Raw genomic sequence first — 24,565 nt, 5'->3', positions numbered from 1 at the left:
ATGTGCATACATGGGATCCAGGCAGAGACACTTTGGAAAAAGTAAACTCTGCTCTCCTCTGCTGTCCTGTCTCATTTGGGCTGTGTCCTGACATTGTTTGAAGCTAACATGAAGTGCGCTGCCTGTCTGACCCATGTGAGCAGCCCATTATCATAATTTCGCTGTCGTATGGCCACTGAGTTAATGTACTTACAAATGACAGAGAAAGTGTGTTACATGACCTCAGGGTTTTCAAAAATTAAATGACGTCTTAGGTCGTATTTCAAAGAATAGCTAAGGAGAATGGTTTTCTTTCCTGCATGAAGAGTCGCTGTGCGTGGCAACAGGATATTGTATTTCTTTTTTATTACACAAAAATGTGAAGCTTTTAAATTCCTAGATTTCCACATAAAATTTAATATTGGGGTAAGGAATGATATATCAGTGGATAAATCTGTTCTCTGATCACAGCCCCTCACTCCAGACTAGACTCCTTCAAACTCAGGACTGTGGGAATACTTTGTAATTCCTTGCCTGATGATGAATTTGGTCTTTCCTCCCCATATACAGCTCATGAATTCCCACCTAAAAGGCAATAAAGCACTTATATTTACTGAATACACTTGCCAGGACAGCTGAACTATAGATCATTTTTTCCTTATGTGCTTATGCTTCAAGATTATTTTTGTTGCTTTTATAATGTGTGTGTGTGTGTGTGTGTGTGTGTGTGTGTGTGTGTGTGTGTGTGTATCCATGCGTGTGCAGGTGTGTGCGTGTGTCCAGGGACATCAGAGTCAGGAGCAGTCTTCCACCTTGTCCTTTGAAAGGATCCTTGGCTTTACCCTAGAACTTGTTGACTCAGCTGTGCTGGCTGACAGATGGGCCCCAGGATCCACAGTTCTGGCCTCCTACCTGCATACCACTGTACCTTTTCCAGTCATCATTGTTGGTTGGCTCCTTGTGAGCTCTAGGAGAGGAAACTCAGGTCCTGCTGCTTTTGTGAATGGAAGTACCTCCTTCACCCCCACTTTCAGTTTTAAAATGCCTTGCTTATGAAGTTCGAGAGTCTTTTTGACCTGGAGGTCCCTGGAGACCTAGAGGGAATTCCTAATCAAGGCTAGCATCTGTCAGCACCCAAAATCCTGTACCTGACTGTGAATAGTGGTCCAAACCCAGGCCACACAGCCTCCTTGTCACACGGGGGTACTGGAGAGGTGACCAGCTACAGGCCATGATGTGTGTAAGTATGTACCCTTCATAGCCAGGGCCTCCCTGCCCTCATACTTATCTGTTGAGATTGACCTAGTCATCTGTTCCAGAATTTTCTGTGCAGTTCAAGAATATGATATTAAACAGGAGCTCTTTGGGGAGGGAGAAACCTGGGGTCTTCAACCTATTACACTGACTTTCAGCTCTTTCTTAGATAATTTTGGGCCCCCACAACAGGAATCCAGCCTCCTTTTGTTATGTAAAAGGAAACAGGAAGCCCTAAAAAGGAGGAAGTTGTGGGCCACATTGAACTGCTTCCTGGCTGGCATGAAAAAGTCCTAGTAATTAACATAGCTGTAGGATGCAGGGAGGAGTCCACACTGAAATGTGATGTCCCTGGAAAAACAAAACCCAGGATGGACCTGGGCAGCTTAGGCTTTCTTTGGGCTGTCTCCCTGCACACTGCCGTCGAAGGTACCTGTAGCAGAAGTACCACATGGGTTCCCAAGCATGGACTCCTGGCAGGGGACCCCCTGGAGTCCTTCTGATAAAATTTGCAGCCTTACAAATATCATCTTTCTTTGAGCCCTTGCCACTATTGACATGACGAATACTATTTAAAGTTACTGCAGTTTGTTGAAGCTTCTAAATTTAAGCCATACTTTATTATGTACTAAAATTAAATTTCAGGGGAAAAGACGTAGTTGCAGTGTGTGCTTAGAGATGAGTTAATGTAATGGGGGAAAAATTAACCCAAATAATTGGAACATTTAAAGAATTTTCTGACATAGCCAAATTTTTTTGTTGTTGTTTCTCCTGAAGATGTAGAGGCTCCAGAGAAGTTTTATTTCTCTGATTTAAACAGACAACAATTGCAGGAGCCTTTTTTTCCCTTGAAAATGGATTTATGCCATGATCACAGAAATATTAAAATATCCAGCTGAGAGGACCTCCTTGTGCAGCTGACCTCCACCTACAGTCCATAAAGGTGATTCTAAAGCCTTCTTGTGGTCTGAATAAGGGATGTCCACAGAGGACCCAGTGGTGGCTCCAGGCAGACTGTCTCACCTACAGGACACTGAGCCCAACATTATACCACTTTCATTTTTAATGGTCAGGGTCCATTGGAGGCTGGGGAGATGGGCCTCTAGAAGCTGGACTGTTTGGTCCCTGTCCCAGGGCACAAACAGTGGGTGGCTGTTTCAGTAGGCCTGACACAGGTTAAGCAAGGGGCTTCAAAGTGCTTCTCACTGTATCTCAGGTGTGTCCAGTGGGAACGAGCTCCTTAAAAAGCAATTGAGGGATTTGAATGAATGTTTAGTCTTCAGTAGAGGTTAGGATTGTTTTGAATTTGTGGGACAGTAAAGTGGGGTGTCCTAAAACAATAGAAACAGCACCCAGCATGACTGTCAGATTGTCTCACAGACACAGGGCAGACAAGACTGTGCCCCATGACTTCACTTCTAAATGAATCTCAGGACCAAGGTCAGAACCCCTCCCCCCAGTTGGCTTCTTAAGAAGTGATGGGTACAAAGGGGTTTATTAGTACCGTAAATCGCTTCCCTGTCAGTCAAATGCTGAGAGACATGGGACATGATACTGGCCATTTTGGCGACGGAATATAAATCACCAAAGATTAAATTATTAGATAATTTGGAAACTTAACCGTTTGCATTTTGCACCTCCAGTTGTTTTGCTGACTTGCACTTCTCTTGGCTGTCCGGGATTTTATTAAGTGTCCTGAAGACATCTATCACCTCCTTCCTCTTCATTTTCCAATGGGCAGATTTTCCCAGGAAGGAGAGTTGCGATACTGATGTCTGCAGTCGCTGCTCCAAAAAGATTGCTGTATTTTCATTGACGTGCAGTGCATTACCATAATTGGCTTTTCTACATGATGGGAGAGAGGAAATAATAATGTCATTTTATTTACAGCCAGAGTGTCGCTTTATGAGACTTCTCCAAGTTTCTGCCATGCTGTGTAGGTCAAATGACATCTTTTGATCAGCCCTGTCCAAAGACATCAAAGCTGAGTGGCATGTAATGGAGACCTAGTGACAAACCAAATCTAGGAAAGAAATAAGACTGCCAGTTTCCCATTAAACAGCCTGCTAAACAGCACAGCTTCCCCATGTCGGCCGCGGGACCACTCTGACCACCTAAATCAGGGGAATGAAAGAAGGCTGAATTGGACATTAGTACCACAAATGACTGCAGCGGTGGCCAGACTTCCCTCCCCTCCTCCCCCAAAAATCAGCAAGCAAACCATGCGAGTTACAGCACGGCTGCTCCGAGCCCCTTCATTTCTCTCCTGCCACTTGCTGGTTTTCTGATCTGGTTTATTTAGGTTTGACATCAGCCAAATGGTGTAGCGGGCTATCTCTGACAGATATTCTTACTGATTTAACGGGAGGCACATCTCAGGAAAGATGGATCTTCTGAGACAAGATTTCAGAGTGGTTGTTTTTCCCTTTTCCACCCCATTTTCTTCCTTTATGATTCCGCTTGATGTGTTGTTCCTATTCACAGTCAAATCATTAGGGCCGTCAGAACTTTGGCAGAACCGTGTTTGATTGACGGCTGAGAGGTTTCGTGTTGACGGATACAGGTGCTAGCTGGCCAGCACGTGGAAGTGGTTTTTTGTTTTTTTTGTTTTTTGTTTTTTTTTTTTAAAGCAAGTGTTTTATAGTAAGGATTGGTAAAAGAAGTTTCTCTGCTGTGATTCAGAAAGGCTCTTCATTGCATCTGTGTGAAAGAAGCAACATGCATTTATCTGTGTCAGTTTGCTCTGAATTAAGTCACTGTCCTCTCTCTCTTTAATTCATTCTCTGGCCACCGATTCTGAAGCATCTGTTGTATTCTGGGCACCATGCTAGCTGCCAAGATCTGCCAAGGTGTTGTTCCATGTTCAGGGAGACCCATACCAGCAGGAGGGCCCATTCTGGACCCATAGCCATCTCATGCCACCATAGTGAAGCCATAGGAGGCAAAGGCCACACAGCAGGGGAGTGCTGGCAGGCTGGCCCAGGCATCTTGGCAGGAGCCTCTTTAGTGGGAAGGCTGGTGATGGCAGAGCAGGTGGGACCCCATAGAAGGAACATGGGTTGACAGGGTTAGGATCAGACGTGTGTGTGTGTGTGTGTGTGTGTGTGTGTGTGTGTGTGTGTGTGTGAGTGTGTGAGCACAAGTATGCACACCATGTGGAAGCTCTCACTATGACTTGGAGCTTACCAGTTCCTGGACTGGCTGGCCAGAAAGCCACAGGGATCCAGGGAGTATTTGATGAGAAGTGTGTACCATCATGCCAGCTCTTTATGTGGACTGTGAATGTTGGACGAGGGTCCTCCTGCTTGTGTATCTTTACTGACTAAGGTGTCTACTCAGCCCTGCCTCCCTTTCCCATGGGAGTTCAATATGCATCGCATAACATCATGGTAATAGGGTGACACTCACTACCCGAACATGAACAACACTTATATCAGGCATCTGTCACCATGCACACTCTGGTCTTCTCTGCAGAGTGCTGACCTGGTTTAGTCTGTGTGACAGAATCTGGCCAGATGTGACTGCTATAGTCCCATGGGGGCTCTGCAGAAGCCTGTAAGTGGCAGGCCTTCTAATGTCCTGCACTGTAGCCCATGATGACTAGGATTGTAGCTTGTAGGTGAGGCTGCCCAGGTCTGTGTTGCTGACCTCAGTGGAAATGGAGAGAGACCTTGTGTTACAGTCTATTTTGAACTCAAGACTCTTGAGTTCTGTTGTTGCTGGAAAATGCTGCTTAGTAACAATACATGGGTGTATCAGGGTCCCCGTTTGGGGTAGATTCCTGGGGAGAGGCCTTGCATATTTCTGACTGTGTAGAGCTCCTCACTTAAGTTCTGTGCCTCAGCTTCCTCACCTGGAAATAGGCAGAGTGATCATAGGATTGTGATTTCAAGACGGGGAGGTACCTCAGAGTGTTCCGTGTTGTGCCTGGACCAGGTAAGCTCATGAAGAGTCCTTTGCCACACCTCAGTGATCCTCTCCTGCCAGACACGGTACTGGTGAGATGCTCAGTGGGCATGCAGTGCTAACCCCAGAACAAGTCAGTTGTTCCTTCAAGCGGATGCTATAGTCTTCATTTTCCAAATGAGCTACTTCTGTAGTGAGGGAATCCTCGTCTCAAAGGGAATTCTTTTCCGTCGAGACAGCGTGTTTTGTTTCTGTTTGACATTGGGTTTCGCTCTTGCCACTGGGGAGAAAATACAGGTGCTGACAGTAGTGGGCTTCCCTCTCCTAGAGAGTCGTGTGTGTGTGTGTGTGTGTGTGTGTTTGCGTGTGTGTGTGTGTTTGCATGTATGTGTGTTTGCGTGAGTGTGTGTGTGTTTGCATGTGTGTGTGAGTGTGAGCGTATGTGTGTGTGAGTGTGTGTGCATGTGTGTGAGTGTGAGCGCATGTGTGTGTTTGCATGTATGTGAGTGTGTGTGAGTGTGTGTTTGTGTGTGTATGTGTGAGTGTGAACGTGTGTTTGCGTGTGTGTGTGAGTGTGTGTGTTTGCGTGTGAGCGTGTGTTTGCGTGTGTGTGTGTGTTTGCATGTATGTGTGTTTGCGTGAGTGTGTGTGTGTGTGTGTGTGTGTGTGTGTGTGTGTGTGTGTGTGTGTGTGAGTGTGTGTTGAGAATGTGTGAGGTTTTGTTTCAGCCAGTCCTGTAGGCTTTGCGGTCTGTTAGTGATGGTCATCCTCTCTCCTGCACCCCACTTGGCTTTGCTGTCGGTGCTTTGGGGCTCACTGCCATGCTGTCTGTTGTTTAGAGTCATGGAGTCTACGTTTTCTCTCTTATTCTATCCTAGTGAATATCGTTTTGTATTCTCATCACTGACTTAAGCGAACTCAGCATTTCCTCCCCGTGGTTTCAGGGGCAGAACCAAGGGAGTGAGCGAGAGGGACAGAGGGAAACACAAGAGTTAGTGAGGTGTGTGTGTGTGTGTGTGTGTGTGTGTGTGTGTGTGTGTGTGTATTAGCTGGTCTAAGAGGACGACAGAATGTAATTTGTCAGTTTCTTACTCTCCACAAATGAAGCTTTCTGTTTAGACCCTTGCCTAGAAATCCTGTTGCCTCTGCCTTGAACGTTTTTAAGCATATTGCCTCTAGCTGGCATCTGGACGTGCTCAGTAGGGAAATGTCCTCAGACTAGGAATTGGTGTTCAACATAGAAAATTTAAATTCAAGTTCTGACTATTTGTGGGCCAGGAGTCATTCCGACCCAAGGTCTGGGTGTCCGGGAAGAATGTTCTGAACCTGGACTCTGGCTTCTGTGCCCTCTTCTCCTCTGGGGAGCTTTGCCTCTTTGCTCAAGGAGGCAAATGAAGTGAAATCCACTCACCTGCCGACTTCCCTCCCTGGGTGCCCCAGGCATCCTGGGCCTGCAGTCTTCCCATCGAGCATGCTCAATAATGCAGCAAGACTTTGCTCCGCCACAGTGTCACCTGTCGAGGTGAGTTATACCCATGCCTATCTGAAGTGACAGCCATCTTTGAGTACCAGGGGCTCCAACCGACTTCCCTTTCATCATTCCCTGGGGAAGGGAACATTTCGACAAGGTGTTTCCCCTTCCAAGTTCTTTCTTCCCGTTCCTCCCTCCCTCCCTCCCTCCCCCTCACCCGCTCCCCACTCTCCCAACACACCTGATCAAAACATTACCCCTGACAAAGGTTTCTCTCTCCAAATTGAATGAGTCCAAACAGCCTGGGAATTTTCACACAGAAAGTGCAAAAGCTGATGTGCAAAGTTAATGAATCCGGTAGCGGAGCGCACATGATGGAGTCAGATAATGTGATCCAGCCGCCTTCCTGCTCCTCACACTCCCGTAAAGGATGTACGGAAGTTAGTTATATGGCGTGATTCTAACATCTGTCCTACCCCATAATGGCAATTTGTATAAGTAATGGAAACAGGTTAAATACTTCCATTCTAATGTTGCCGGCAGGGATGAAAATGAACATTTCAATGAAATCATCCGACAGAGAGGAAAGGGGAGGGGGTCCAGACGGATTCATCTCCACTCCCTTTGGTGATGGGAGCCTAATGAGAATGCTGGGATGGATAGTTTATCAGATGGAACAGGAAGAGCCAGTGAGTCTCTGAGATAGAATCGCTGTAGAACTGCACAGGCACCTCAGTCTCTCTGGCAGACCTTTGCTAATAACATGCTCTTTTCACTGCAAGGGAGCCTGGGAGGGAGAAGGTGGGGGCTCTGCATCTGTGTGTTCCTCTAATGGGGTATGGCGAGGGTCATCTCCAGCTGCAGAAACCACCAGGGCGAGCTTCCTTGGTGGTGGAGGATCCTGTCTGAGATGTAAAAGTAGGAAGCACTGCGGCCGTCCTCCTGATTTCCTTGTTAATTATAAGTAACCCACCTTTGGGACGGCTATTTCTCTGCCGGTAAATTCTACGTGTTTCCTGGAGTTGCTCCGGTGAAGAGGCATTTTATGTGCCCTGCTGATGCTCTCTGGGAATATTTCTGAATTGGAACTTAGCTCTTTGCCACTACAGCAGCCCTATAAACCCCGTACCTCCAGAGCAGCAGCAGGCTGCTGGCTGCTAGCAAGGACATCCAGGTGTGCCCAGGAGCCTGTGGCTGTGTGAATTTAGCGCTTGAATGTGGAGTGCTGACAGATTCTTCTGCTGAAATGCCTTGTCCATAATCACCGCTGCCCCTACCCAGACTGTATTGCTTGACATCCACATGGGTAAAAAGGAAAACCCTCAGGAATGGGGAAATGGCTGAGTAGATAAAGCACCCAGCTCATTGGGCAGGTGTGCCTGTAATCCCAGCAAACTCTGGAAGCTGAGACAGGAGATCCTTGGGGCAAGCTGGCTGCCTCGACTAGCGAAATCCGAGAGCCCTGGATTCAGCAAGAGAATCTGTCTCAATAAATGCAGCAAAGAGCAGTTGAGAAAGACACTTCTGGCTTTCACAAACATGTACACATGCTGTATGTGTGCCCATATTCATGAGCACATGAATACATGTGTATGCTTTATATACAAATACAGCCCGCGCGCGCGCGCGCGCGTGCGTGTGTGTGTGTGTGTGTGTGTGTGTGTACACACACACACACACAGAGAGAGAGAGAGAGAGAGAGAGAGAGAGAGAGAGAGAGAGAGAGAGAAAGAGAGAAGTGAAAACATTTGGTTAGCCAGGCTCTTGTACAGTACTGAAGACTGGTATGTGAGGGATTCCAGCCACCGACATTTGGAACATCTTTCCTTGAGAATGCCTTCCACTTTTCACCAAACGCTTCCTGTCGTGGAGTGCAGCCGAGGTGCAGGCTGCTCTGTCCTGTTGCAGGGTAGTGGGGGCACCAGCTTGGAACCTTTGATTTTCCCAGTGGCTTCCACGGCTGGCGTCTAGAGAACAGAGAGTGTTCCAGGAGCCTTTCTTCTGTTGTTGCCTCAGCAGAGCACCCACACTTCTGTGCATCTCTCCCAGGAACAATGGTGATGATGAGGAGGCAGAATTCTGGGAGCATTCGCCTCTGATGGAATACAAAACAGGGCGGCTCAGGAACACACCTTTACTTTGTGCATAATTGGGGTGCAGATTAAGATGCAGGTTGGGTGGGGGGAGGGTACAGACCTGATTGCTTAGAGCCACTGTTATTAAGACTCAAGGGAATTCAGAACTTTACTACATTTAGCCATTAAAAAACAAATACAGCTGTCACTTCTCACTGTCCTTAAAAATGACTGTTGACAGGAGCGAGCTGTGTTTTCTTTAAAGAAACAAAGATGTTTTAAACAATGTTGTGCTGCAAATCGGGAAATATAGTTTTTATCCAATTTGCCAAAGATACGATGTTTGCGCCTCATTTTATAGTTAGGATTTGCGATGAAAATATTTTTTTTCAGACAACATGTGTGCATTTACGGTGTAAATCGTCAGGGCACACACGGTTGGTGTCTCGTTAAGCTGTAACAGGGCTGTGTACACTGCCTTCTGTCCCCCTTATCCAGAGCGCACGGACTCTAACGTGGTTCAGGATGACAGCGCATCTTCAGGGACACATTGGCATCCAGAAGGCACATTTTATGACAAAAAATATTAACACGTTTTAATTAAAAAAAAAGTGGAGTCTGATTATAGGTTCCTGAACAGTGGGGATGAGAAGTTTTCTGGGTTTGCACACACGGGCACACACCTGTGTACGTAAGCATTGCATACATGCGTGCACATATGTGTACATGCTCACGCCTGTAGCCTTTACTCTGCTGCGGGTCCGTATTTGTTCTCGGGTCTCGTGAGACAGCTCCCTGTGCCACTCCTCCCTCCCCCCCCCAGGCAGGACATACTGTATGTATCCACACTGTCACGATTGGCACCATCGTGCCAGGCTCAGGGAGGGTGGGGGAGTGCTGGCGAAGCTGTTTTGACACGAAAAGAAATAGCAGAAATGATGATTCGGAGTCTTTGTTTTAGTTGATGGGGAAAATGTCATTTATTTCTGTAAGTAATTGTGAAAGGAGAGTTTTATACTGCAGTTACCAATTCCTGGCTGCTCATTCATCAGATTCTCATGTTGGGGGTGGGGAGGGCAGGGGTGTGTGGGTGGTGCTGGGGAGGGGAGGCTCCTGGAAAAAATGCAGTGGGGGTGACTTTCCTGGCGTTCTTCAGACTCTTCCTTTAAAAAACCTGTTAGGCCAAAGATGGTATCCGTTCACCTTGTGAAGTACTGTGTTCTCACAGTTTCATCTGTAGAAATAGCGATCTCTACAAATATCACACTGTATTCCAGTACATTTGTACACATGGAAATGAAAGATTTTTGGAAAATTGCAGCCTATATAAAACAAAAGATCTTTAGAAATGTCACATGTAGTGAAAACAAAGGATGCTAATAAATAATCTTGCTACCTGAATTAGAAAGTTCTCTTCTCCCCCTGTAAAATTCTTTTAAGAAAGCATCTTTGAAAGCAATTATGAAGATTCACTGATAATAGTAAAAAATAAGCCTAATTATTCTGATAAAATTACATTCTCTGTTATGATAGGGCAGATAAAATTCAGTTCAGACACCAGGGTTGTTATTAGAGAGACTTAAGAGAAGTTGAGTGCTGTGGGACCTTGTGTGGTTTCTGACGAGGTATAGAAACCATAATGGGCTATGCTTGCGCATGGTTCGTCATGGTCATAGGAAATTGGTATCTGCCTGTGGCATACTTAAAGACAAAAGGTACCCTAACATGGTGCCCACACTGGCTCCTCAGTGTCCTGTTAACCAACTCACATTAGTACGAGTGACATTCTCTAACCATCTTGTCTTATAAATAAGACACTTGGCTTTATAAAGGAGATGCAGTTCTGAGAAGTGTGTTGTGGTTTCAGGGGTCATGAAGCCTGTGTTCCTTTTTTTCTACCACTCCCAAGTCTCAAGACCCCCAGCTGGTCCTGAATCATGTTTCTTCTGTCTTCTATTAGGGGAATCCCACCTGTTGATTAAAGTCCACTGTTTTCAGGGTGCCAGACACTACCAGGCTGGGGCCCCTGGCTTTGGAGGTGACTTGTTAATACTGGGTGACTAGGCCTAGACCCTTCCTCTATTTTAGCATGGGGGGGGGGAATCTGCCCTTTCTGACTTGGGGTATTGACTGAGAATATGTCTTTCCCTGGTGCTTGGCTTTGGATTCTCATCTTGAGTGAGACTTGATCTTGTGGAGACAGAGAAGGGTCCATTGTGACCTACGTGCATGTGTGCAGCTGTTGAAGAAACCCAACACTGTGCCCTCAGGAGAACCGCGCCTCCCATGCTTCCAGTCAGCTCTAACTTCCCTCTGGCCTTTCTAAGTTTCTCCTGCACTGTTGGTTCCCCTTCCTTTTCTTCCCAACATCATGAAGCATCTTGGGAAGCTTTTCATCGTTTCCTGTGCTTTCTCTGGCACCCTTCTTGTAAAATGTGTTGTAACCTGCAGTCTGTGTGAGACAGGAGATTAGTATCAGATTTGCTTATGGGCAGACTGGGAAGGGTCTTGGAATGTGCTTCCGATTTCTAAGCTAATTTTAAATTGAATTCTGGGGCAGTGAGAGAAAGCAGAAATTGTATTTATTTTAGGGCAGTTACCTATGGATTCCTAATTAAAATTGGAATCGAGGGGAGGTCATTTTTATTTACCAACCCTGTAGTTTTTAAAGATGGCTTCTACTGGGGCTTAAGTAAAGAAAGACTTCCGTTGCAAGGCAAATGCATCAGCAAAACGGTGCATTAACAATCGCAACCAGCAACTCAAATTTGCAAAAGTGATAGAAACATATTTGTCCCTATCACATCAGAGCAGAAGTGGCCTTTCAGCCTTGCTTGGCAGGGCGTCAGCTTTCCTGTGAGAAATCAGAACTGTGCTAGCAAATGAATGTATATCTTGCTTGCATTTTTATGTTCTTTTCAGGCTGGGAAGAGATGTCTTGTGTGTGTATCTGCTTTCTCTGCATTTCCCCCCCTGATAGATTCAGACTCTCATCAAAACCACCTGCTTTCTCCATGGCAAAGGTGAAGTTACTTTACACGTGATCAATTATAAATTTGGAAGAAGTTGTGTTTTGCAAGATTCTAGGATGAACTGAAGCCACACATCCATCCTTTAGGTGTGTGTGAGCCTCTTTTGTGAATTGGTCCCTTGGAGTAAATGTATTTTGATATAACGGCCATCTGTTCATGAGTATCACATTTGCCAGTAAGAAAAAAAAAGTTTGGTGTAGATAAACATGCAATTTGGTCTGATTATAGTTTCACCAGGTGGCAATACAATAGCAAAGTTGGTGTTCACTGTAAGGGCAGTCAGCAAGCAGGACCGAAGATCTGGGTTTTAGTTGATACTTTTAAGCACCACTTTGCTCTCACAGCCGACTCCCCATGCCTGCACCATGTGGACAGCCCCTCCCCTTCAGAGGTCCCAGGGAGTGGCTCTCATACCCACTTTGGACTTCCTGCCTTTCTTCCCCAGTGCTATGGAACATTCTTAAAGTCGGTGAAGCTGAAGAAAGGCACATGAGAAGAGGGCCCCAGATAATAATCTACTGGGTCACACCTGGTGTCAGGACACTATCTGTACTGGATCAGCTTCCATGGGGACAGACCGATTGTTATTCTCTTCCTGTGGTCCCTGGGGTAGTTTGAGTGGCATATGGCTGAGCTGGGGTGCCTTTCCACAGCAGCACAAGAATATACCAGTGGGCATGTTAGTATGTGTTGTGGTTTGTGCTGTGTGTACCTCTTCCAGGCACAGCACAGATGAGCAGGTGTCTCGGTGCCTTCCAGCCACTGTGATTATATCACAGACTGGGTGAGATAGAAACAGTGAAAACTGACTTCCTTCCAGTGCAGAGGCCAGAAACCCAGGCTAAAGTATCAGCAGACTTTTTGTCCTTTTTCTGTGTCCCCCTGTTGGGGAAGGGGCAAGGCAGCGTTCTAGACCTTCCTTTATGAGGACACTAATCCTACTCACGTGGGCTCCACCCTCGTGACCTAATCACCTCCTCAAGTCCCTCCTAATCCCCTCACACTGATGATTAGAATTCATAGGTGAATTCTTTGGAACAGAAGCATTCAAGCCATAGCAACAGATAAACACAGCGTTGGGCGTAATGACCACAGTGATTCCTGTAACCTTAAAACTGCTTTATTGCCATGGTTGCATTTGGGGAGGAGTCACAGCCCCAAGGAGTGAGTTGGTGTGTTGGGCTTACCCTGTCTACTAGGATCAACAGGCGATCAACAGCCTTGAGTCTGTTCTTCTCCCTTCTTCTCTTTGTGCCAGACTGACCTTAAAGGGAGGTAAGGTGGCTGTCCCTTAGTAGGGAACTACACTGGTCATAGACCACGTGCAGCCAATATAGGTGCACCCTATTTCTCCATATCCAGGCATCCTGGGAGCACCCTTTTCTTTAGATCACCCCCAAATCCCAGGGTCACTGGGTTGACCTCCTTTTGCATGACTGGTATTGAGTTGGGGCCCTTTGGTGCATCCCTCCCTGACTGAGACAGGCCTGCTTTGGTGGCTATTAAAGTCATAGTATGGGAAGACCTTCTTGTGGTCAGCCTGAAGAATCCAGGCTAAGGAATTCTTTCATGGCCTTTATCCTGTGACATCGGCCATCCTTTTCTCTGTAGGTGTTGAACTTCGAAAGGAAATTCTGCAGGCTTTGGATTCTTAGGCTTCTGGCTCGGGATGCCAGAACTCTGTCTCTGGCATTTCGAAGTGTAGGTGCTCACAGGTGGAGCTGGGAGCTGGCTGAGTTCTCAGCAGCCGCTTTGGAAGGTCAAAGATCTGAAGGGTGGCCTCAAACGACTGGGCAAAGGTATCCAGTGGTTTGGGCTGCAAGACACAGGCCTGTCCCCAGCTGTCACTCAAGGGTTTGTGCTTCCTCATGCGTCATGGTGAAAAAGTAACTAATTAAAAATAGATACAGTACGCTAGAGAACATGGACAAACGGGAAATAGCTGAGAAGCAGAAGGCCTCTGGGTAAAGGAACGGGGAGGGCATGGGATACAAGGGCAAGTGTGAAGTCAGAGGTGAAGGCTGGAGTGAGCCTCACCAGCTAAAATCCAGAAGAGTGGGCTACCTGCTGCCTCTCTGGAAGACTCTGCAGCTGCCTTCCAAGGGGCCACTCAGAGTGGACATGGAATGAGGAGAGACAGGGGAGGTGGATGAGGGCATGCTGGGCAGCCTGGGAGGGACCACAGATGCTTGATTTATTGGTCAGCATTAAAGAAAAGGGAGAGTAATGGTGAACTCAGCTTTCCGATGTTCCCGCCCGGTAGGAAAAGTTATTCTCTGTGCCCCTTAGACCTGTTGGTGGCTATACCCAGTGGGTGCTCAGGGAACGATACGTATGGCTAGCTGATCTCAGAAATGGCATGCAGTAGCTAATGTGAACGAACTGAATGGAAAACTCTGGAGAAGATTTTGGAAATATCAGTATTTACCAGGAGACACTCCAGTCATCATTTAAAAAACCAACCAACCAACCAACCAACCAACCAACCAACCAACCAACCAACCAACCAACTCATGCATCCATTAGCTTTAAGAAATCACCATTAACTTGCTCTGAAAAGGGTCCCCATTGGACTGCGCACACAAATTGGTTCTGATTTCCTTGTCTTTGACTTTCTCCGTGTCATTAGATCGTGGTGTGTGTGTGTGTGTGTGTGTGTGTGTGTGTGTGTGTATGTGTGTGTGTGTGTGTACATGTGCACATATGTAGGTATATGTTTATGCATGTGCTTGTTAAGGCTGGAGGTCAACCTCAGGTGTTGTCCTCAGGATCTGCTCACCTGATTAGGCTAATTAGTTGAGGCTGACTGACAAGGGAGCCCAGGGACCCACCTGTCTCTCCTTCCCACGGCTGGGATTATAATGTGCCATTTACATGTGGGGTCTGGGGACTGAACTCGGATCCAGATCCTTATCCTTATGTGGTAAGCACTGTGCTAACTGGCTGTGTCCTAGAACCTGCTTTTTAACGTTTGATTCCCCTCTGGGAGTGGACTTCTGTTTCCTAGACTATCCCTCGCTCTCAGAGACTTGGGTTTTGATAAATGTTCTGTGCCGCAATGCTGTGGGGAGGTCTTCGTGTGTGAAACTGTTGCTTCATTTCATACCGTCTTAGACTAAAGTTTTTGGACTAGAAGCCATCAAATTTTGAAATCTCTCTCCTTTTTGCCTTGGGTATTTGATAGTCTCTTGTTTTTAACTGTCTGGTGCCTCATAGGCCTTAATCCAAAGCCATATAGGCCGCTGGCTGATCACCGCTCCCCCTGTTCCCTGGCATGTGTCATACACCTAGTGCCATTGTCTGTGCCTGACATGAGGGTTCTGAAAATAATGGAAGGCAGCCCAGGCTTGCCTTTCACTGGCAGCCTCTGTGAGGTGAGAGGCACTCCAGGCTGGTGGTGATCAGTGTAGGGGTTGTAGAAGGCTTTGGTGGTCATAGGCTTACGGGCTTTTGAGGGTGAAGTCAGGGCCTGTCATCTAGACTGTAATGAGACAGACTGGGGAGTCCCAGAGCCAGCAAGGGTCCACAGGGATGCCAGCACTGAGGTCTGTGGACCTTTGCCACTCCCAGAAGTATATGCAGGGCAGGAGAAACAGAAGCCACTTCCATATAGGGGTGTCTGCAAGGTGGATGAGCTAAGTGGGACAGAGAAACCTGGCCATCAAGGGCCCAGCTTCCATGGTGGCCTACTGTCCCTTCCCTCACCCTGACATGCTTACCCTGCTTTATTGAGACATAAGCTCTGAGGATCAGGTTCTTCTCTCCTACATCCACCCTCCAGAGACCTGGTGGTGACGGAGTGGTGTTCAGAGAATGGCTCCTGGGGTAGGGATCCCTGTTTTTTGTGTGCTTTCTGTTCCATGTCCCCATGCCACTGCCTGTTGTGCTGGCTTTGTGGGAGGGTTCGTGATTTACATGTCAGCCCAGTCTGGGAGGCTCAGCAAGCAGACCTGGAGGAAGGAGGGCAGAAAAGGTGTGGTCCCTGTGACTACACTTCTGCTTGGACCAAGCACACTTGTAGGATGGCGTGGGAAGAGGCTGCCAATACCAGATAACTGTGGTCCAGACTCCAGCCACTGCCCATACCCGTCACCTTTTCTCCAAGCAGGACAGCCCAGCCCCGCTTCCCGTGAGGGAAAATGGGCCTTATGGGTGTCTCTCCGCATGGTGTTCCAGAACTGGGTATCTTAAACATTTAGTTCTTTTGAGTCTGGCAGTCATTTTAGGATGTCGCAGGTCTTCCATTTTCTAGCAGGGCTATAGAATTATGTGGCGCACTACCCTGCGCACTACTACTGTGCTCATAGACAAAGTCAGAGGCCTCACACTGTTGATCATTTCTCACACTAGTGGTGCAGCATTAGCAGAATTGTAATTCCTGGTTCATTAACCGACTGCTACTCCACGCTGCTATGAAGGACTTGTATGTTCTGCCTGCTCTGGGATTGTCCACAGAGGTGGGCTGAGCTAGGTGTAGAGAGGTAGCATGCACAGGTATTCTGCAGGGCCTCAGGGTCTCCATGTGGCAGATTCAATGGTCTCTCACTGTGCATGCATATATGTGTGCTTCTCTGTACAGGGTGATCATGCATGTGCTGCCACATGTGATCACACATGTATGTTCATACATGTGGGGTGGTCATACATGGATCCACATGTATGGTATAATCATATATGTGCTATCACATGTGTTCTTGTAGATATAGTAAGTATAGTGACTGTGAATATGCTGTCAAGTATGTGCAGGAGCAATCATGCATATGCTTTCATGTGTTCCTGTGTGTACAGGAATGATAGTGCTGTCGTATTGTGTTTCATGACCATGCATGTGTTCATGCAGATGGGGTGACTATGCTTGTACTGTCATATGCATGGTCATATATACATGAAAAGTACGTGTGTTGTCATGCATGAGCTCACACATGCTATGTGACTGCATGCACTGTCGTGTGTGTTTGTGCATATAGGGCAGTCATTCCTGTCCTGTGAGTGCCTGCTCCTCCTTAGCCTAAAGCCTTTCATTTGCAGGTGTTGAAGCTTCACCCACCCCTGGCACATCCTCCCTTGGGGCACAGAGATAGTCTCTGTCCCTCCTGTCACTCCTGTCTGGAAATGCTTGTGCTCTTTGCCATGTTCCCTTAGGATCTGGCTCTGATAATGTGATAATGAATGATCATGTTTAATGAGACGCCCCTCGCAGGTCACGTCAGTGCATTTTAATAGGGGCTTGTTGGAGAATACCTCAACCTCGAATCCCCTACTTTTTCATGAAACACTAGGTCACCTAGTTTTTCTGTCAGAGAAAGGAAGGGCAGAGAGGAGAGGGAGAGGGAGAGGGAGAGAGAGACAGAGAGAGCAAGAGAGAGACAGAGAGAGAGACAGAGAGAGAGAGAGAGAGTGAGCACATTGCTCAATTAAGTTTAGGAGGTGGTGAAATATGTCAGTAGCAAGCTATGTCCCATATCAAAGTATTTAAAATGATTTTAGTTAAGAATCAAGGCACCTTGTGTGGCCTCAGCCTGCAGCCCTGCAGGCAGCCTTACGCCCGTGGCAGCCATTGGGGCCTGTACTGCTGCCTTTCCTAATTAAAAATTATGAAGGTAAAGTTTTCATAGCATCCAAGTGACCATTGTAACCATTTTCAAGGTATAGTTCAGTGGCTTCCAGAACATTCTTGCTGCTGGGCTGCCACTCTCATCTCCAAACTAGACCTTTCCTCATCTTGCAAAAGTGAAACTGTAGCCATGAGACATCATTATCCCATTGACCTCACCCCGACTCTGGCCCTGCCACCCAGCACTGTCTTTCAGTGTCTGTGAACTTGACTGCTGGACAGACCTTACATGAAGGCACAAGGAAGTATTTGTCCTTTGTAAGCAGCCAGCCTTCCTTCACACGCTGTCCTCGAGGCTCGCCCATGTCTTTGCAGGGGCAGGGGTCAGGGTTTTCCTTTCTAGGACTAGATGATGCTCTGTGGTGTGGATGACCACATCTGTCCGTGTGATGAATGTTTGCCTTATTTCTTCCTTTAGCTGTGAGTATGATGCTGCTTTGGGTCTTGGTGTGTGACAGTGGCCTTGGTCACCCTCTGGCAGTCTTTCATAGGTAGCACTGTGTTTTGTCCTAGATGTGGTAAGTGTTTGTTTTTAGTGAAAACCATATTATTTTTACTGCTTGCCGTGAAGGAGTGTTTTTATTTATGGAAACCATAGAATATTGCCTGGGAAATATATTGTTCTAAAAAGAGAGCTGGGCCCCTCCTGATTTCAACAAATTTGCCATATAGAAATCACAGGGGGCTGGGGAGTCTAATGAGGAGAGCACGTGGGAGGGGTCCCCCAGGGCAGTGTTGGTATTCCTTGTTTGTCTTCAGTGCAACTGAACTGTCTTTAAGAAGGGGGTGCTGGTTTGGTGCTGCATGCCTGTAATGCTAGCATCTGGGAGCTGGAATCGAGAGGATCAGGAGTTCAAAGCCAGCCTGGGCTACTTGAGACCCTGTCTGGAAAGAAGGAAGGGGTGGAGGGAGGGAGGGAAGAAGAGAAGGAGATCAGGGAGAAAGGAAGTTAGAGAGAGCAGTGTGGAAGTTTAGGAAGTCCTGCACTTTGTGGGGGATGGTCTCAGTGTAGCCTTACTCCTGGCCTGCTGTGGTCCAGTGGGCAGGCACATGGAGTTGACGTTGAGGTGGCCTTGTAGTCTGGGAGCCTGGCTGAAAAACATCTTTTTAAAGATCACCTAACTGCTGGGGAGGCTGCGTCCTTGAAGGTGATTTACTCCTTCTGACTGTGCTTCATTTTTCTCCCCTAGCTTATGTTCCCGAGGAAGAGCTGAAGGCAGCCGAAATAGATGAGGAACACGTGGAGGACGGTGGGCTGCCTTTGGACATTCAGGACAGCGAATTCGTGTGCAATGAAGAGACAGAGATCCAAGAGGCCCAGAGCTATCAGAATTCCCCAGTCAGCACTGCCACCAATCAGGATGCCGGCTACGGCTCGCCCTTCAGCGAGAGCAGTGACCAGCTGGCCCATTTCAAAAGCTCCTCCTCCAGAGACGAGAAGGAGGAGCCACAGTGTCCAGATACTGTCTCCTACCCCCAGGACAGCTTGGCACAAATCAAAGCCGTGTACGCAAACTTATTCTCAGAGTCCTGCTGGTCCAGCCTAGCTTTGGATTTAAAGAAGTCCAGTTCAACCACCAGCAACAATGATGGCAGCCAGAAGGAGAGCTCCACCCCTACCCCCACACCCCCTACCAGTACCGCCAGCACCGCCTGTACCACAGCCACCACGGCCATCACCAGCTGCAGCACCAGCACCAGCCACAACAGCACCACCAGTAACAGCAGCAGCAGCAGCAGCAGCAGCTCCGGGTATGACTGGCACCAGGCCGCCCTGGCCAAGACACTGCAGCAGACCTCATCGTATGGGCTGCTGCCTGAGCCCAGCCTGTTTAGCACAGTGCAGCTCTATAGGCAGAACAACAAGCTGTATGGTTCCGTGTTCACAGGGGCCAGCAAGTTCCGGTGCAAGGACTGCAGCGCGGCGTATGACACACTGGTGGAGCTGACGGTGCACATGAACGAGACGGGTCACTACCGGGATGACAACCGGGACAAGGACTCTGAGAAGACCAAGCGTTGGTCCAAGCCCAGGAAGCGCTCCCTAATGGAGATGGAGGGGAAGGAGGATGCGCAGAAGGTACTGAAGTGCATGTACTGTGGACACTCCTTCGAGTCCTTGCAAGACCTCAGCGTCCACATGATTAAAACAAAGCATTACCAGAAAGTGCCTCTGAAGGAGCCCGTGCCAGCCATCACCAAACTGGTCCCATCCACCAAGAAGCGAGCGCTCCAGGACCTGGCATCCCCTTGCTCCCCGGAGCCCACAGGCATGGCCACTGAGGTTGCACTGAGTGAGTCATCCAAGGACCAGAAAACGGCCAACCCGTATGTCACACCCAATAACCGTTACGGCTACCAGAACGGTGCTAGCTACACGTGGCAGTTTGAGGCCCGCAAAGCCCAGATCCTCAAGTGCATGGAGTGTGGCAGCTCCCACGACACCTTGCAGCAGCTCACGGCCCACATGATGGTCACTGGCCACTTCTTAAAGGTGACAACCTCAGCCTCCAAGAAAGGAAAACAGCTGGTGCTGGACCCTGTGGTAGAAGAGAAGATCCAGTCCATCCCCCTGCCCCCGACAACTCACACCCGGCTGCCTGCCTCTAGCATCAAGAAACAGCCGGACTCCCCTGTAGGCTCTGTAGCCTCAGAAGAAAAGAAAGAGCCAGAGAAGGAGAAGGAGAAAGCTCCTCCAGCAGCTGGAGATGCAGAGAGAAAAATCAAGGAGGAGACGGAAGACACCACTGAGAAGTTTGAACCCACCACCCTCTATCAGTACCTGCGTGAGGAAGACCTGGATGACAGCCCCAAGGGGGGCGTAGATATCCTGAAGTCGCTTGAGAACACTGTGTCTACGGCCATCAGTAAAGCCCAGAATGGTGCGCCCTCGTGGGGTGGCTACCCCAGCATCCACGCAGCGTACCAGCTGCCGGGCACAGTGAAGCCGATGCAGCCAGCTGTGCAGAGCGTGCAGATACAGCCATCTTATGCCAGCAGTGGGAAGTCACTGTCCTCCACAGAGCACAATGCCCTCCTGCACTCCCCGGGGAGCCTTACACCCCCACCCCATAAGAGCAATGTGTCTGCCATGGAGGAGTTAGTAGAGAAGGTCACAGGCAAGGTCAGTGTGAAGAAGGAGGAGAGGCCCACTGAGAAGGAGAAGGCCTCTCCTGTCAAGGCCACCTCCCCCGTGGCAAAGGAGAATAAAGATCTTCCTAAGTCAGAGGAGACTGGGAGCAAGCCACAGAAGAAGGGCTTAGATGTGGAAACCGGGAAGGCCAAAAAGGAGGGTCCGTTGGAGGCTCATACCCCAAATGGTACAGAGCCTCTTAAAGCCAAGGTCACCAATGGCTGCAGCAACCTGGGTATCATCACAGACCACTCGCCAGAACCTTCGTTCATCAACCCCCTGAGTGCTCTGCAGTCCATCATGAACACCCACCTAGGGAAGGTGTCCAAGCCTGTGAGCTCCTCTCTGGACCCACTGGCGATGCTCTATAAGATCAGCAACAGCATGCTGGATAAGCCCACCTACCCCACGACCCCTGCCAAGCAGGCCGATGCCATCGATCGCTACTACTATGAGAACAGCGACCAGCCCATCGATCTGACCAAGTCCAAGAACAAGCCCCTGGTCTCAGGTGTGGCCGACGCTGTGTCCTCGCCTCTGCGGGAGAGCGCCCTCATGGATATCTCAGACATGGTGAAGAACCTCACGGGCCGTCTGACTCCCAAGTCCTCCACACCCTCCACGGTTTCGGAGAAGTCGGACGCAGATGGCAGCAGCTTTGAGGAGGCCCTGGATGAGCTGTCACCTGTCCACAAGAGAAAGGGGCGTCAGTCCAACTGGAACCCACAGCACCTGCTCATCCTTCAGGCCCAGTTTGCTTCCAGCCTTCGGGAGACAGCGGAAGGCAAGTACATCATGTCGGACCTGGGTCCTCAGGAGCGGGTGCACATCTCCAAGTTCACGGGCCTCTCCATGACCACCATCAGTCACTGGCTGGCCAATGTCAAGTACCAGCTGCGGAGGACAGGGGGAACAAAGTTCCTTAAGAACCTTGACACAGGGCATCCTGTGTTCTTCTGTAACGATTGTGCCTCTCAGTTCAGAACTGCCTCCACGTACATCAGCCACCTGGAGACGCACCTGGGCTTCAGCTTGAAGGACCTCTCCAAGCTGCCACTCAGTCAGATTCAAGAGCAGCAGAGCGTCTCCAAAGTCCTCGCCAACAAGACTCTGGGCCCACTGGGGTCAGCTGAGGAAGACCTGGGCTCCACATTCCAATGCAAGCTCTGCAACCGAACTTTTGCAAGCAAGCATGCAGTAAAACTGCACCTTAGCAAGACACACGGCAAGTCGCCAGAGGACCACCTGATCTATGTGACCGAGCTGGAGAAGCAATAGTGTCCAGGTGTGCAAGGGGCCGTGGAACATTGCACTACCATCCTGATTGTGCTGCACTAGGCCTGAGCCGCTGAAATCAGTCTTTCCTTTGTTGCTGAACTGCCTATCTGGACTTGGTTTTTCTTACACATATTTTGTAGTTATATTTATATGCTCTTTGTCTGATCTGTGCATGTTATTTTTCTTTTTTTCCGTGAGTCAAAGTCTGACCTTTATTTTCGGCGTCCCTTCTTGATGTTAAGCTATCTTTTGTAGGAAATAGTGGGGCACGCTCGGAGACATTGTTTAGCGGTAAAGGAAGATACAAATAGCAGCGATCAAGAGACATCCTAAAATTACGAAGTTGCCATGACAATAAAGGTCACAGGACCTGGTAGTGTCGAGTTTAACCCTTTGAGGACTTTATCTCTGTGCCTTTCACTCAAAAATTAAAAAAAAAAAATTAAAAAGAAAGAGAAAAAAAGGGGGAAAAGGCGCTTAAAGGCATCTCATTCAGATCAAAAGCTGTGTCAGACACAAAACTTATTTAATAATTAAAAAACGAGCTTTTATATGCAGGACTGGTTTGTGAGAAGACATGCATGCAGCAGTCGGCCGGAGACAGAGAGCTGTCTGGGACTCCCGGGGTTAGGAAGCCACAACTTTATATGTTCAAAACAAAAACAACGCACACCCCAGTTGCCACTATGCCCAAACCCTCTGGATGCTGAAAAATGCCACTTTTGGCAAAAAAAAAGTATGCAAGCTTATTATTTAAAAAATGTGTAAAAAATACTATTTCTTCTTTTTTTTTTGTTCCTGTAAAATACTGCAGTTTATAGTTATTTACAAATGTAAGCTTTGGTATCAGCTGACCTTTCTATAGCGTGATGCATTGGTAAATGAAAAAAAAAAAACACAGAAAAAAAACAAAAAAAAAAATGGGGCAAATGTTGGATCCTTTCCTTGTGAATTGCCAGCGTCAGCTTACACACGCCTGTATGTTACGTATCATATCATTTTAATCTATTCAACTTTCTTTGTACCTTCTGGCTGTATGCTTTCTCTTTTAACTTTTTATATTGTCATTTTATATTAAATTTCTGTGTATATAATGTAAAACCACAACTTTTGGATAAAATTTAGTTCCTGCAGCTTGATTTAAATAGAGAAATTTTACTGGCACCTGCATCTTCTCAGATGCATGTACTCAGAGGAACTATCAGACAAAAATAAATAAATAAAAACAGAGCAAGCAATGCACTATTAATTATACATTTTGATGTCCCGTCATTAATACTGTACAGTACATTTTGGTTCACACAATTAAACCCACTGTTTTCTCAAATGTAAAATAAACCCACACGCAGTTCTTGATTTATACAGATTGTCATGTCGTCATTATTTTCCCTTTGAGATGTTATTTCAGCCATAAGAGGTATTGCTTATGCAATCAACCAACAAAAATTTTATTCAGACTCATCATTCCATGATTTGTGTGCTGACACACTTCATTCCAATGAGAAGTCCTGGATATTTAAAAGTGATAATTAACATTTGTACCTCCACGGGGTGTCAAGGCTTCCCAGAGTTCAGTCCTTTGGTGATGGCCACTTGGTCCCTGGATGGACTGTGGTGATTCTTTCAGAGAATCCTTGCAAACTGTTAGAAATAGCTGTCATCAGCCCCTTGCGTACGCCTGGGCTTTGTGGCCAGGAAGCAGGCAAGGCCTCATGGCAACTCAGGCCCTGTGGATCTGGGAATTAGTTTTGCTGCAAAGAGGAAAACCTGGTGTGTGAGCTTTTAAAAATGTGCTTTTAGATTATTTCGTATCACTGTGTGCTTCTACAGTACCAGGTCATACTCTGTGAGCCCATTCTTCCTCACAGCTCTGCACCAGGTCCCTGTCAGCCCCACTTGCAGACCTGGAGAGCAGTCAGCAATGGGCAGGCCTGCATCCTTCCCACATGGCTTGTCATGGACAGAAGTTGGACTCTGAGCCCCCGAGTGCTTATTGTGGTACCAGAGATGGGCCCCAGGTGGAAGACTCTGATGTGGTCCCAGGAAAAGGCCCAGGAGGTTTGTTTTGTTTTGTTTTGTTTTTAATAGGGTGATGAGCTAGAGCATTGCCCTAGAAAATGGAGATCTGAAGTTTGGCCTGGGTTGGTAGGCAGTAGGCAGTGACCAGAGCAGTAATAGTAAGCAGACGTCTTAGCCTCCTTCCAGCCAGCCACCTCCAACTGTGGCTGCAGAGGTCACAAGCTTCGGTGACTTTATCTTCTGCTGGATCTGGAAAATAAGTCAAAATGACGTTCGCTGTGAGTTTATAACTGGAACTGCACAGTGGATGCCCAGTGACACAGATACTCAAGTTGGATAGAAAGAAAGAGAGAGAGGGCTGGAGAGAGAGCTCAGGTTGTAGAGTATTTGCCAAGGTAGCCCCCCCCCCCCCCAGATGGATCCCAGAGCCAGGTGCGCAGAGTCAGGGGTGGTAAGCACACACTTGCGATCCCAGAGCAGCAGAGGAGGGGAAAAGGCAGATCCTGGGCTCATCAGCCAACCATCCTAGCCTGCTTGGTAAGTTCCAGCCCAGTGAGAGACGCTGCCTTCAAAAACAAGTGGATGGTGCAGGAAGAATGGGACCAAGGTTGTTCTCTGACCTTCACACACATGTACGTGCATGCACGCACACACGGACACAAATAGATTAGCCTGAGGGATAAATCAAAGGCTCACCATTCCTTCACTGTACGGGGCAAGCACCACCATTTGTCAGTCCCAGAATACAGGTTTCTGTGCACCATGAGATCCTCCCTCCTCATCCCTCAACCCTGAGGAAAGTGG

The 24,565-nt window shown here is 47.9% G+C and overlaps 1 protein-coding gene across 1 annotated transcript in view; it reads left to right on the top strand.

Moving 5' to 3' along the window:
- Positions 1–23,102, top strand: part of Tshz1 (teashirt zinc finger homeobox 1) — a 71,898-nt gene extending 48,796 nt beyond the window's left edge. Inside the window, exon 2 of the mRNA XM_036204978.1 lies at positions 18,522–23,102. Within this exon, the coding sequence (XP_036060871.1) occupies positions 18,522–21,742 (3,221 nt within the window). The 3' untranslated portion in view covers positions 21,743–23,102. The remainder of the gene's footprint in view (positions 1–18,521) is intronic.
- Positions 23,103–24,565: the final 1,463 nt, after the last annotated feature.

Source organism: Onychomys torridus, chromosome 13 (genome assembly GCF_903995425.1).
Source record: "Onychomys torridus chromosome 13, mOncTor1.1, whole genome shotgun sequence".
Classification (NCBI taxonomy): Eukaryota; Metazoa; Chordata; class Mammalia; order Rodentia; family Cricetidae; genus Onychomys; species Onychomys torridus.
Note: the sequence above shows the minus strand (reverse complement) of the source record. Positions and strands in the feature narration are given on the sequence as shown.